This window comes from Carassius gibelio, chromosome B3, assembly GCF_023724105.1.
Source record: "Carassius gibelio isolate Cgi1373 ecotype wild population from Czech Republic chromosome B3, carGib1.2-hapl.c, whole genome shotgun sequence".
Taxonomy (NCBI): Eukaryota; Metazoa; Chordata; class Actinopteri; order Cypriniformes; family Cyprinidae; genus Carassius; species Carassius gibelio.
Genome location: NC_068398.1, coordinates 10,910,155 through 10,924,946, shown reverse-complemented (window position 1 = coordinate 10,924,946; position 14,792 = coordinate 10,910,155). Strand labels below are relative to the sequence as shown.

General features: G+C 37.6%; 2 protein-coding genes across 3 annotated transcripts; both read right to left on the bottom strand.

Moving 5' to 3' along the window:
- Positions 1 to 1,659: 1,659 nt before the first annotated feature.
- Positions 1,660 to 11,020, bottom strand: colgalt1a (collagen beta(1-O)galactosyltransferase 1a). The gene is made up of 12 exons (XM_052550355.1): positions 10,428 to 11,020; positions 7,591 to 7,701; positions 7,389 to 7,506; positions 6,427 to 6,561; positions 6,136 to 6,340; positions 5,879 to 5,998; positions 5,728 to 5,804; positions 5,540 to 5,646; positions 5,319 to 5,451; positions 3,608 to 3,735; positions 3,300 to 3,506; positions 1,660 to 2,746 (listed from the first exon to the last, which is right to left on the bottom strand). The coding sequence occupies exons 1-12, from the start codon at positions 10,637 to 10,639 to the stop codon at positions 2,479 to 2,481; spliced, it is 1,821 nt and encodes a 606-aa protein (XP_052406315.1). The 5' UTR covers positions 10,640 to 11,020; the 3' UTR covers positions 1,660 to 2,478.
- Positions 11,021 to 11,595: 575 nt separating this feature from the next.
- Positions 11,596 to 14,111, bottom strand: pgls (6-phosphogluconolactonase). 2 transcript variants are annotated; one of them, XM_052550370.1, is made up of 6 exons: positions 13,960 to 14,111; positions 13,319 to 13,588; positions 12,729 to 12,836; positions 12,545 to 12,646; positions 12,250 to 12,390; positions 11,596 to 12,118 (listed from the first exon to the last, which is right to left on the bottom strand). In XM_052550370.1, exons 2-6 carry the CDS (start codon positions 13,583 to 13,585, stop codon positions 11,972 to 11,974), a joined length of 765 nt encoding a protein of 254 aa, XP_052406330.1. In that variant the 5' UTR covers positions 13,586 to 13,588; positions 13,960 to 14,111; the 3' UTR covers positions 11,596 to 11,971. The 2 variants fall into 2 exon arrangements, with proteins under 2 accessions (XP_052406330.1, XP_052406331.1); XM_052550371.1 differs by having other exon boundaries at positions 13,850 to 13,960.
- Between the last annotated feature and the right edge of the window lie 681 nt (positions 14,112 to 14,792).

Genomic DNA, 14,792 nt, shown 5'->3' with positions numbered 1-14,792 from the left:
GCATTTGCATCAAATGAATGAACTTTTATGCAGTAAAAACCATTTAATTAGCAATAAATCAACCTGAAATCTTGCTTTAGCATTCACCCAATGAAATGTATCCTCACAGCATTGCCCCCTGCTGGCCGACGGTGGGTGAGACACAGGAAGAGCAGGAAAGTGATGGCCGACTTATTGATTTTTGAACAAAATCATCTCTGTTTTCTTTACATATATACCTGCGGACATTATAGTTTAGGAAGATAGTTTCATATAGTTTATGACATATGTTCAAGAAATATATCAAGTGTATATCCAGCTTCAAGTTTGCTCTTTGTGAACTGCACACTGAACCAACAACCCAGATGACTTTTTCAGTTTATCTGGTGGTAAGCTTAAAGTCGAGACTCGCCCAAGTTTTCCCAACAGGTGAACTTCGCAACAAGGAGAAACGACACATTGGACCAAAGTGAAACAACACAGTCCGATGTGAAAGACAACAACAAAACAAAAAACCCATTAAAAACACTTCTAAAACTTGCCGAAGTGGATGCCGGTGTGGCCAGATGCTAACTCGACACCTCAGGACTGCTTTAGGGACACAAACTGTTCAAAAGTGGCAGATATATAAAAAGATTACACAGGATACACTAATACAGTGACTGCCTAAATCAAAAAGTCTGACAATAGTTGACAGAAGTTGTCACGAGGCGTTAGAAAGGTAAAACCACTTTCATAGTAAAAAGGAAACAGTGCCCACAAACACACACCTTGCTCCACTGATCGGCCTTCAAGCATCCAGCATCCAGGTAATGATATTCTCTGAGATCACAACCACGGGTCCTGAGCTAAAGTCCAAAACAAATACAGGTCACTGAACTCTGAAACACACACATACAACACAATTACTCGTGCACTACAGTTCAAAAGCTTGAGGTCAATAACACTGATACTAAAAAACGCAGATTTACCATCACAGGAATACATTTGAAACAATCAAACAGTTATTTCAAAGTGCAATATTTCACAATATTTTTTTTAACCAAATAAATGCAACAAGAACAAGCTTACCTTTCTATAGCATAACTAGCTCTCTTTTTGTTTACTGGACTTGCTTATGCACAGGCCTTGATTTTCTGTGGCAAGTGAAGTTTTCAAGGCATGTTTGACGATCAGTTTTACATCTCAATACAACATATATAGCATGCATTGAAAAACTGAATCAACAAATCAACTTCTCAGTGTCTCAAAGCCATGCAACATCATAGCAGCACCTCTTGTGTTTCACAACACTGGTAAGACAAGCACTGAGGATAATTAGCTCCTGCGTAACATCCTATAATAATAATTTGTTCCGATTCTGAACCTTTTTAGATATCCTCTAAAGCATTTAAGCTAATTCCACCCACCGGTGAAGTGAGGTCAACACTCAAAGCAGCAGTCACATTATCACTATCATCATCATCTATCTTCTGCATGCAGGAAAATGGTTTGCAGGCCTGTGCCAGCATCATGATGTTTGTCTTGTGGCTAAGCAGCTGTGATCTAATTAAACCTGAAAGACAGATATAGATGTTGATACGACTGACAAAATGGTCAAAAATAAATGGCACGTCACTCGGTATCTCTACAGAAATGACATGCAGCCTCTATTGAAGCGTCTGGAAATAAAGAGACATATTTATTTCAGTTAAAAGAACGTTTTATCCATTCTTTATATTGAAGGCACAGTTGGTGAAGTACACTCACAGTTACTTACATAGTGACAGCACGACATTGTGACTAAACAGCGCAAAGACAAAAATTCATATCAAGCATATTTAAAGCTGCTCGGCTGTCCTGTGTCAAAAAAAACAAAGTGAGAACCAAAAAAAAACAAAAAAGGGAATGTTGCCATGTGGAATGTGTGTAGACCTTTAATTGCTGTCCTGATGATAGGACAGAGAAACCACACAGAGAGGCGTTTATGGTCGTGGGTTTTGATGAAGGGAAGTAAGAGTCTGAACTCTGAAGCACCACCGAAGAGATAATGGTATCACAAGGCCTAAAAATAACAACGTCCTTCAAAACATGCTTCGTGCTTTTAAATAACAAAATAACAACTCTTTTATTGGTGATGAGAATGACCTTGTTCATGTCTGGAATGTGAACGCTGCAAGAAAAGTATTAGTTACATGTGATTACAAAATATCCTTAATTCTTTCTTAAGAAGATCTTCAGGAATCCGGCTCTTTGTGTTTTTAATTTGCAGGATACAATGAAGAACAGATGCAGTTGTCATCAGAAAGCGCTGTTACAAATCTAGAAATAAAGGGACCGATGTTTAAACGCAAAAAACATTTTTTCTTTTAGGCAAACAACCGATAAAAAAATAAAAATAAAAATAAAATACATATCTATCTAAAAAGGCCTCTTCTGGTCGGATATATTGTGCTTATAAGGTGGAACTAGACTTTGCCCCCAGAAGCAAGTCTAGTGGTGTGTCCAAATCAACGTCTCTCATAGTTCGTCTCGAGCTGTTCTGTCCAGAGGAGACTGGAGCACATCTGAGTTTTGGGCCTCTGTGCTGATCTCAGCCTGTTCCTGGGTTTTACCCGAGCGCTTCCTGTCCCAGTCTGTGCGCATCTTCTCATTGTCCCACACTGTGGAGGTTTCTGTGTCACTGATATACCCAGGTTCACCCGTGTAGTGTGTAGGAAACACAAGCAAGGGCTCCGCTGAAAATGCTTTCAGGTCCCTCGTCTCAAACTGATCCATGTAGTCCGATCTGAAGAGGATTGATGGTATCAGATGTGAAGATGAAGACAGAGTGAAATTAGACAAAGGCAAAGCAGCATAACACCAATAATAAATACATTTTCTGAAAACTTTGCCAACTAATTGCATTTAATACAGGTTTAAACTAGAACACATTTAGTTGTAATTAATATGCAATTAAGTGTTAAAAAACATTACATATCACTATGAAAGCGGTTTCTGCCACTGAACATAAAAAAAAAACTAACTGTGAATTTACATATCACACTTCTGACTTTTTTCTCAGAACTGTGAAATGTAAAACAATAAAATTGTGAGTTTATATCCTTTATTTTCTCGCAATTGCAAGCTTATATCCTGCAATTCTATGAAAAAGGTCCGAACTGTGAGATATAAACTTGAGAAAAAACCCCATTCTCATATTTCTCAGTTTGTTTGTGTGTGTAAGCATATACTGTGTGTTTATATATATAAAATCTATTGTGGAATATGGATCTAGAAGTGATGTTACTTGCATATATATATGGGATGTGTAGAGGATGTCCTCCATCTGTAGTACTTACACTGGATGCTTATTAAACATAACAGGAAGGAACTCGTCCACAGGCAACATTTTACTGAGTGGTTCTGCTTTGAGGAGCTTTTTGGCCCCTTGTAATGACATCATGTAGCCCAAGGTCCAATAGGAATAGTCCGCCTCCACCAGGTTGCGAATGTTTGGTACCGCCTTCTCAGGTCGGTCCACTTGCATCCTCTTCCTCCCAATATAACTGCAAAAATACACAACAAGCAACATGAACGAAGCTCCCATCAATACATAACCCATGAAATTGAGTGCAGCCAATGATTGTACACGAAAAGAGCCGCTCACATGAGGTCCCAATCCAGTCCCTCACTCTCCACCTCATGCATCAGATTCTGTAGGCGACGCTTGAAGAAAATCTCAAACCGCAGATCATCTTCAAGCACCAGCGAGGTCTTCAGGCCTCTGTCTACAATCTGTGTATTACAGCATATAAACATCAAAGCTATAGATGCACACAAAACCCCTCAGTCTATATTCACACTCTCTACCGAAACCTAGTGAGCTGCCTAATTAGACACTATTTTAAGGCAGATATTTAAGGCTTCCGAAACATAGGTAGCCATGTTTGCTACCTTGTGACAAACCTTGTTCAATGCCAAATCGGTTATCTGTGAAGTGCTATTTCACTTATGGTTCTGTATCAGAAGGTAGCTGCCTATACTATCATTCAAAATACTAGGGTCAGTAAGATTTTCTTTTATGTTTCTGAAAGAAATTATACTTGTATTCAGCAAGGATGCATTAATATGTCAGAAGTAACAGTAAACAGTCCCTCCAAAAAAACACGATTTTTTTTGTGATTATTGCGGGCAAAAATCCTTGATTTTTCGGCACGTTTCCTTAAAAAAAGTAATATGCGGGATATTCTTGCAATTTTATGCAATTAAATTGTGTGAACTTGCAAAAACTGCGGCTTGATGAAAAAGAGGAAAAAAGGTGATTCCCCCAACACCTTTTTCTCACTAGGCTACTTCCTTAATGTAAAGAGTAATTTCTTATTACTTCCTATGATAAGCAAGCATACTAAATCACAGAATATTTAAGTTGCAATCTTACTGCAACGTAAATTATTTTACATACTACTAATATAATTACAACTATAAGTTTTTGGTAATGTTCTGTAACAAAAAAGTGCAATCTTACTACTGTAAAGTTGCATCAACTTCTAAATGAAACTACAACAGTGTTAGTAGTCTAGTGAGAAGGGGGTGTTGGGGGAATCACCTTTTTCTCTCTATTTCATCAAACCGCAGTTTTCGCAAGTCCTCGCAACATAATTTGGCTCCACTATCATGTAACAAATCGGGAACTGCTTCGCGCTCGTTTTTGCGCTGATTTGTGTTGGCAAATAAGAATGATTTGCCCGCTTCAAGTTTCACTGCGGGGTTTGCAGATGATGTTCACGTCACGTAATTACGTCACTTCATAAGGTTCCCATGGCAATAGGAGGAAAATGGAGCTTTACTTGTGTGAAGTAAACGCAACATTTTTAAACTTTCTGCTAATATATATATGTGAGTTTTTTGCAACGAAAATACAGGGATTATGAAAACATGCTAGCCCCACATATTTTGCTTTCTGAAATCGGCAATTTATACGGCAAAAGAGCGGCGTATTTGAAAAAATGCGACCCCGCATAAATATGCAGCCTTTTTTTCTGATTATACGTTTTTCTGGAGGGACTGAGTAAATGCATTTATAATATTACAAAGGATTTCTGTTTCCAATAAACACTGTTCTTTGAACTTCAAAGAATTCTGAAAAAAAGTGTTATGATATCCACAAAAATGCTAAATTAATACATTTTCATCATCGATAATAATGAGAAATGTTTCTTGAGCAGCAAATCAGCGTATTTAAAATGTTTTCTGAAGGATCATGTGACGCTGAAGACAGAAAATTCAGCTTTGCCATTACTGGAATAAATTAGAAAACAGAGACTAAGGCATCTTCCTAGATTTGGGAACAAAACTACAAACTAAGATACGAGCCAGACCTCTTTCCAGATGTTATAGTGGGACAGGAAGCAGCCCAGCTCTCCTCTCGTCAGAGGTCTGCCGTGGTAGGGGTCACTGTAGCCGGGAAGCATGTGGATTCCCATAGCTTGGATCTCACTGACGTTCATAGCTCTGGCATATAAAAGAAAGACTGTGAGCAAATCTTATCTTGCTTGAAATGAATGCTGCATTTGTTTGAAGGTAACCGAAGTGAACTTACTTGCCATCAACGGCTGCTATAATCTTGCAGTCGATTTCCTGCTCTCTCAACGCCCTCAGCATGCGCTCACGACGGTCGGCCCGCCGCTTCAGGTTGATCATAAACACCTTTTAAAACGCAGAAAAGCGCACTGAAAACAATGTTACAAGAGAACCATTCCAATCAGCACAACCAACCCACATGTTTACCTCATCAAAGTCCATTTTATCAGGTCTTTTGACAGGTTTGGGCACGTATCTGGAAGGCTCAACTGGAGGATTTCGCACTGGAATTTAAGAGGTGGTTACATTTGATAAAACAGAAGTATTTTTTTTTCTTCTTTGTGAAGCTGAAACGTACCATTGACCTCTAGCAAAGTATGAATGAAGCTGTCAGCTTCATCCTGCATGGTGCTGTGGGCACGAAGAGGCACTGGCAGATGCCCATAAGTCTCCTTGTTACAAATAAACATCTGTACCTCTGCAAAAAAAGATAAATATTCTTCAAAATATCTTCTTTTGTGCTCCACAGAAGAAAGTCAGTCATTCAGGTTCGGAACAACATAAATTATTTTAGGTTAACAGGCATGAATTGTGGGAATCTGTTGTGGCACCCACCTGCCATGCGGGCTGAAAAAGCAAAGACTATAATGTCGTCAAAGGCCCAGCTGTACTCTGGGTGTGGTGGGTGAAAAGCAAGCAGTCTGGAAGCTTCTTTCCGCAGGTCAACCAGGAAAGTCGAGTGCACCATGGGAACAGCAAAGCAACCTCTGCGCACTTGCTTGCGCATGGGGATGTAGGCAGGGGTTCGTTTATAGTAGCCCTGGAGAAGTTTATGATATGTTTTTTTTTTCTTCATATTTCTGGATAAAGTGAGAGATTAAATACACATATTCGGAGGAATTGTACCTGGGATGTCATTCCACACCAGAAGTTTGAGTAGGCAGCACGAGACTCCAGCATTGGTGCCACAATCGTCTTGTTCTCCTTTATCAGTTTCCATAAGACGTCTCGGTTGATCAGGAGATTGTCACAATCAATCATCTGGAAAGGCATAAAATAACAATAGATTTTCATGGATGCATCAACAAGCTGCCTACAAAAACAAAGCTTGCTGAAGATAATCACCAAAAGGCAGATCAGGAAGTAAAATCAATGTTATCAATGGTGTTCAAAGTTTATTGACTGTGTCCAACACAGTATTCAAGGGGTTCCCCATCACAATTCTGCTTGGAAGACAGAAGCTGGGAGTCTTGCTTTGATTAATCCTGATTATTCTGTAATTAAAGAAGTTTCTAGAACTGTACTTTGTTAATGGGTGTTCACATGTAGCCCCTGACAGTCATCATTTAAACTGTCACTTCTGGCCAAAATACCAGAGTTCATCCCTGTTCATCCCTTGTTGGGTTCTCACTTCAAAATCCACCGATCCACTTGTTAAGGACGGTTTTGGCTTGTCATTTGTGCATATTGCTCTCCTGATTCAGACAAGACTTATTTTTTGGAGAAAACTATGGATGCAAAGTAATGGTCACCATATTTCACTTGAAGATGTTAATTTATGTATTGGATTACTTGTGGATTATTATGATGTTTTTATCAGCTGTTTGGACTCTCATTTTGATGGCACCCATTCACTGCAGAGGATCCATTCGTGATGTAACTTTACATTTCTACCAAATCTGTTTCTATGAAGAAACAAACTCCTCTATGTCTAGGATGGCTTGAGGCGGAGTACATTTTCAGCGATATTTCATGATAATCAGATGATTAATCAATAATAACACCATTCAATGGACGCAAGTCTCTATTTACCAATTTAGAGATTCGTGGTCCTAAGGAAGAGAGGGCACAGTTTGTTGTAAACTCACCATGAGATAGTCTGCCCACATCTCTCGTGCAGACTCAAGCGCTGCCTGCTTCAGTTTCATGACATAGGCGTAGCGCTCATTCGTCCAGTCCTTTGGTCCTTCCTCATCATGATATTTGCTGAACGAGAAAGTGAAATGGAGTACAAGGAAATGCAAAAATGAACCAGTTCCATGAAACCACAAGTGAAGAAACACGGCAAACCTTGGTTCCTCCTTTGGCCTCCACTCCACATAATGGTAGAGTTTCTGTACATTGATGAGCCAGTCTCGCAGTAGGTAAGTAGTGTTGTCAATATTGTGGTCGGTCGCCACCCTGTCAGAAACATACAAACGGTGCTCATTACATACACTTCACTTTCTACAGATTACAATATCTGCTGGAAACTAAAGATAACGAGCTAACCAAGGGCTTATGACTGCCTGCACTCGCACAGAGTATAATCACACTAAATTTAAGACATTTCAAGTGCATAATGTATATGTAGACCAGCAACATGGAAACGAATGAAGAAACACAAAAGCTCTAAATTAAACTCTACAGCAGAACTAGACTAAAAGGGTAACAGAACATGAGAAGTGAAACTGCCAAGCTATCAGGTTATCACAGTGAGATCGTGGCAAGGATAAAGTAAACAGAGAGACAGCGTCCCATTCTGCTATAGGTTAAACACCACATGCCTACTTTTCACTGGCTTGGTCTTGGAATTTGGCAACTGCCAAAGCCGCTTGTTCTGAAACCACAGAAACTAGACATATTGATAAAAAAAAAAATCAATCACAATCATTTTGTGACTTTAGAAGTTTCATGAAATGCACGTTCTTCAGTTATTAAGGGGGAAAATAAATATTTGTACTCTTTTTTTTTTATTGATTGTTTTTAATATTTTAAGATTGAACTTCAGATGATAGATTGATAATACATTAATAATAATTTATTTGTAATACTGTTTAGTGTTATCTTGAGGCTAGTTATATGAGTGCATTAGCAATGACTATGTTAGGTCATGACTATGACTAAACTAGGTTTATGCACATTAATTTCCGTTTCAGCCATTGTGCAGAAGTGAAACTGTGCAGTTGTTATCTTAAAGAGGCTATTTCTGCTCAATCTAACCTTAAACGGTTATATTTTGTTGTTGTAACTTAATGAGAAAATGTGAAATGGTATAATCCAACCAAAAATAAAAATTCTCATTCCTCATTTTGTATGCATTTCTTTTTTTCCGCTGAACACAAAGGAAGGTATTTTGAAAAAAATGTTGGTAACCAAACCGTTTTGGTTCCCATTGACTTCCATTGTATATTCCAGCCATGCTGTTTGGTTATCCACATTCTTCAAAATCTTCTTTTGTGTCCCACACAAGCAACTCATACAGAACAGGGGGGATTAAATGATGACATAATTTAATTTTTTTGCTTTTTTATATATACAGTAAGAATAAAAATAAGGAAAGGGAAGAGAGAGGAAATGGGTTCACTAAATGACAAGAGCCAAATTCAGATCTGTGATGTCAACATCAACGTGTTGGAGTGTGTGCACTAACCTCTAGACCACAGCTCCATCACCTGACAGCTTTTTATTAACAAAAAAACTGAATCCACATGTTGTCCGTGAGACCCATATGATACCACATAAAATACACATTTACACACATACAGAAAACAAACGAACCTGTACAAGTAAATGATAATGTACAATCAGCTAATCATTGTCCAACTTACTGTAAATTATTATACCAACACGGTTACTCGCCAGATAAATTAATTCATGTACAAGAAATATTGGGTGAGTGGTCATTATTCTGTAACATTTAACTATTAAACAAATAGTCTAAATGGAGTCTAACCAATCAGAACCAAGTATTCCAGAAAAACCAGTGATAATTTGTTTTAAAACAGTGATCAATAACATTTCACTGCATTTCTGATTTGCAGTGTTCACTCCAGCACCATAAGCAGCTAAACCGACTGTTTTATGTTTATTCCCTTGTCGTTATATGACAATTTAATCTGGGCTGGGGCACGACTACGGCGAGCTTCAGAGCGTTCTTGGTAACTGACACCTTTACAAGAGCTCCTCATTCACTGGTTAGGACAATGACAATTCATATGACAATTTATAGACAATTCAATGACAAATTCAAGTAAAGCTGACAGAGAAGAGCAGAACACAGTGAGTATGGAGAAGCACCTCCCATCGAAGTTTTTTTTTTTTTTTTTTTTGAGTTGCTGGCAGACAGATGTTCACAGACACCAAGAATGAAAACCTAGTCCAAAAAGCAATTGAAAGCAATGCCACAAGTAACAAATGTGACCCTGGACCCCAAGACCAGTCATAAGCGCCACATGTTTTTTTTAAATTGAGATTTATACATCATCTGAAAGCTGAAAAAAATAAGTTTCTTTTTGTTAGGATAGGACAATATTTGGTAGCAATGCATATTACTAATCAAATTACGTTTTGATATTTGATATCTCCACTGAACATGATAATTACTAAATATCCTAATGATTTTTTTGCATAAAAGAAAACAGATCATTTTGACACATACAATGTATTGTTGCCTATTGCTACAAATACATCCATGCAACTTACGACTGGTTTTGTGCTCCGGGGTAACTGGTAAAAATAATAATAATCTAATAATGAAGTACTAGTACAGCTCAAGTAGATACTATTAAATACTAGGATAGTTATGGGTAACATAGTAATAAGTCATAGTACATATTAATGAATAGTTAAACTGGAATAGTTTCAAGCAACAACCGGGGGGAAAAAAACACTCTACTTGGATGTTAGGTCTATTACTATGGGGAAATTGAGTAGTAGTCACTTAGTATGTCATGAATAATTCTAACGTTAGTCACTACTGGAGAAAATTTAGAATTAATGAAAAATCGTTCTATTATCACGCGCATAGTGCATGCATTATGACGTGTTATATGAGATTCCAAGCATTATGACATCAGTAAGATGGCTTGACTCTGAGCAGCTGCACGCCGTCTCACACACACACACACACACACACACACACTTACCACAGCGCGATCCGGTCTTTAGGGTAATCGAGGCGATCTATAGTACCGAGGAAATGTGGCAGCGAGTGCTGTGCGTTACGGCAGATGAGCGCGAGCATTACTCGGGGAGCTAATATAGGAGACTCCGGGCTCCAGCGCTCTTCGTGGAAGTATCCTCGAGCTGGTCGAGTGTTCATCAGACAGAACCACAGCACCGACACGAACCAGAGCATTGTACTGTGCACACTCTTTACAAATAAGCACACGAACGCTTACAGCTAACTACACCGTTACACCCAGAGGTAGAAAGTTACGGGTAACTCGTTGAAATAATTCCGCCGACCAAAATCACCCTGCCTTGACAACACTGCAGTCTTGAAGACGAGCGAGTTAAAGGGAGGTCACGCTGTGTTTAAAGGGGAGGGACACGTTACACCAGGCCTGGTCTACTCCGGTCCTGGAGGGCCAGTGATCTGCTAGTTTACTTCCAACCCTTTTCCAGCACAACTGTTCACCATTTTAAATAGCCCTGAAGACTTTGATTAACTTGGTCCACCAGCCCTCCAGGAGCAAAGCTGAAGAGCCCTGCGTTGCTATATATTTATAATAAAATGTGTAAGAAAAACTGGTCACATTTGGTCATGTTTAACTACAAAACAAATACATTTGTGCAAGATTTACTAAATATAAGCTTTATGCAATATTTTTATTACTTAAATATTTTTAATAATTTAATATTTTCTCTTATTTTTACTATATGACTTAATTACAATAAAGTATTAAAGGTAAATCTAAATGTTTTATCTAAATCTAAGTCTTCTTTTTAAATCTTAATGTTCAATCTAAATGTAAATGTTAAGTCCAAATCATAAATGTTAATCTTATATCTAAATGTAACATTTATACATAGTAAAAGATGTAAAAAAATCTATATTAAATTATTAAAAATATTTAAGTAGTAAAAATATTGCATAAAGCTTATTTTTAGTAAATCTTTCACAAATGTATTTGTTTTGTAGTTAAATCTGAACAAATCTGACCAGTTTTTCTTATACATTTTATTTTTTTCTGCCACAACTTTTTGTTTTAGCATAAATTCCTGAGTTTATATCTCATAATTCTTAGGGAAAAAAAGTTGTAAACGTTAAATATAAACTTGCAATTGCAAGAAATATGTTTAACTGTGAGATAAAAAGTCAAAATTGCTTTTTTTATTTTTATCCCATGGCAAATAAAATACAACCAAAATAGAATAATTGCATAAAGGAAATTAACCTCCCAAAAAGTAATTAAATGATTTGGTCAATTGTTTTTTTAAATAACAGATTCAGATTGTATCTAACAAAATGTTTCCTGATTCAATGTTATAATAAAGCTATGCTAGTAAAAAGGTGTACATTTGTTTTACTACTTTATTGTTTATATATATATTTAGTTGGATTCTAAAAACTTCATAGATCCCATCGTAGTTTTACAGTAGTAATGATAATTGCAGTAATTATAATGTAAGGATAATTGTAAAAAATCTTTGCAAACAGTGTTTTTACAAGTTCTGTCTCCTAAATTCAGAGCTTTGCTCCGGGTCCTGGCCTCTCCACCGGAGCCGTGAGGGAGGCAGCTGCTGGCTCGTCCACCAGCCAGAAGAGCTCTCCCTGTCCAGGTGCCACCAGAGCTGCTGGAAGCGCAGGGCCTTCTCCACCCTCCAATACTTGCTACAAAACAACAGAAAACACAGAATCAAAACTGAAGCAGAAGGAGGATAAATAAGTAATTAAGAAAAAATGTAACATTTAAAATTATAGATATACAAAGTCTGGTCTGAGACATAATAGGAAGTACTTACCTTGAGTATAGGAGCTTTGCTGCCCCCAGTTGACACGAACACTACACATCGAGCAGCGTTAACTGTGGGTAATGTCATAGTGACACGCTGAGGCGGTGGTTTGGGGGAGTCAGAGATGGGTGCCACTGTCCTCTGGCTTTCCTTCAAAATCACATTTCCCATAACAGAAAGACGCTTAAAAAATACAGCAAGCCAATAAAATACTTGCACAGAATTCCATTTCAAAACAGATAGGATATATGTTACACTAAAAGTAGACGTCATATTGCTGCTTTATTAAGAATGTATCTGAAACCTGTAATAAAGGGTGATCTGGAAAGAGAGAGCAGGTGTGTCCATCCGGTCCCATTCCCAGCAACAACATGTCAAAAACTGGAATTTGCTCCGTGTTAAAAGCCTACAATGACAAATATGTATTAAAAATAAATAATAATAATCAAATGAGTTTAATGTAATCTGTCTAGGGAACGATATCGCACCTTGCTCAGTTTACCAGCATAGTCCTCAGCACATTCTTGCACAGGTAAACAAGGATCTATAGCCAAAATCCTTTCTTCTGGAATGTTGATTTTCCCAAACAACTGATTCTGTAGGATACAAAAATCAATCGGTACTCATAGTTTTAAATGACATGATCAGCCCAGATTATTATGATGTTTTTATAGCTGTTTGCACTCTCATTCTGACGGCACCCATTCACTGCAGAATCCATGATTGGTGAGCAAGTGATGTAATGCTAAATCTCTCCAAAATCTGTTACCACAAAGAAACCAACTTACCTACATCTTGGATGGTCTGAGGGTGAGTAAAGTTTCATTTTTGGGTAAACTATTTGTTTTGTTATGGATTGCAAGTGCCTAAATCTTGCAGTCTGTTCCTATATCTTTGGTTCCATTATTCTGAGGGGTGATCTTAATATTTGACAGGCCTGTGCTGCAGTTCTATAGATGTTTTACCTCATGGTCTCATGTGCCATGTGACTGAAAACTATCAATTGACTTCATTGGTTCGACAGGTTTTGTAGCACAAGTAAAAGACTGACACTCCTTCTTAATATGTACTGAGTTACCATATATAAGCCATAAGTGCTCTCGGGATCAGTGAATGGAACGAGCCTCTCATCGCAGAACCCAACGAGCCATCTGCTGCAGTCCAGGTTTGGGACAGCAGGCAGCTCCTTACTCAGGATGGACACCAAACTCCCTCCTGAAAGACCCAGAGAGAAGCTTGCACCTGTGCTGAGAGCTTTCTCTGCTCGAGAGGACACCAGCTGGGCCAGAGTGCATCCAAGCTCGGCCACTGAGGGGAAAACCACCACCCTACGTCCAGACATCATTCTCTAAAGTAAAAGAGAGGCAATGATTATGCCAGTCAGTTATGAAGCAATGAACTTGTAAACTGACTCTGCACAACTCAATACATGCGTCCAACTTGGCATGAACAGAAAAAAGAAGCAATAATTTAACTGCCGTCTGAAATACAGGTGTTGTGAACAACATGCACTGTTTAATTTGTTTGGGCAGTGCAAGTTTGATCAAGTGGAATGAATGAAGGAAAGAAATTACTGCACAGAAATGTGAGCAGTAGTTTAAGAGCCTACCGACAAAATCGGATAATAATAACACGTCAAAATTATGATTTTATCGTGCTTTTATACTTCCGGGACGGCTTATGGAAGCTGTAGAAAATAAGAAGTTACATTACACTCACCAATGAACGTTTTCTTAGTAGTGAGATTTCCTTTTACGTGCTCCTCACGCGATCTGACCAACATCCAATCGCAGCGAAATATGCCTACTATTGCATTCTGGGTAATGTAGTGCTGACTTGGTTTTTCCATTCTCTTTGCTTGAGTAAAGATCCGTTTCGAAATATTCAGTGGATTTCACGGCCGTTGAGCCTCAAATTACAGTCTCATATCACATCATAATATAATATAATATAATATAATTACATTTAATAGATTTAGTTTTTACCATATTTATGACCATATTTGACAGTATTTATTATAAATGACCCTGGACCACAAAACAAGTTTTTGAGTAGCAGGTATATATGTAGCCAAAAATAGATGTTAGGCTTATGAGTCAAAATTATATATATATATATATATATATATATATATATATATATATATATATATATATATATATATATATATATATATATATAATATAATATATATATATATAATAAAAGGTGATTTTCTCAACATTTTTTTTTTTTTGCACCCTCAGATTCTAGATTTTCAATTAGTTTATATCTCGGCCAAATATGGTCCTATCTAACAAACCATACATCAATGGAAAGCTTATTTATTCAGCTTTCATATGATGTATACATCTCAATTTCAACTTATGACTGGTTTTGTGGTCCATGTTCACTTGGCATTATTTATCACAATATTTTGGGAACAGAATAACAGTTTATCCGTGACAATTTAAGACTATTATATGTTTTAGGGGCCTAAATGTTTCTCTATGGATGCAAAAGGACGTTATTTCAGCAGTAAATAATCAAAAATTATATTTTATTTTCCCCCT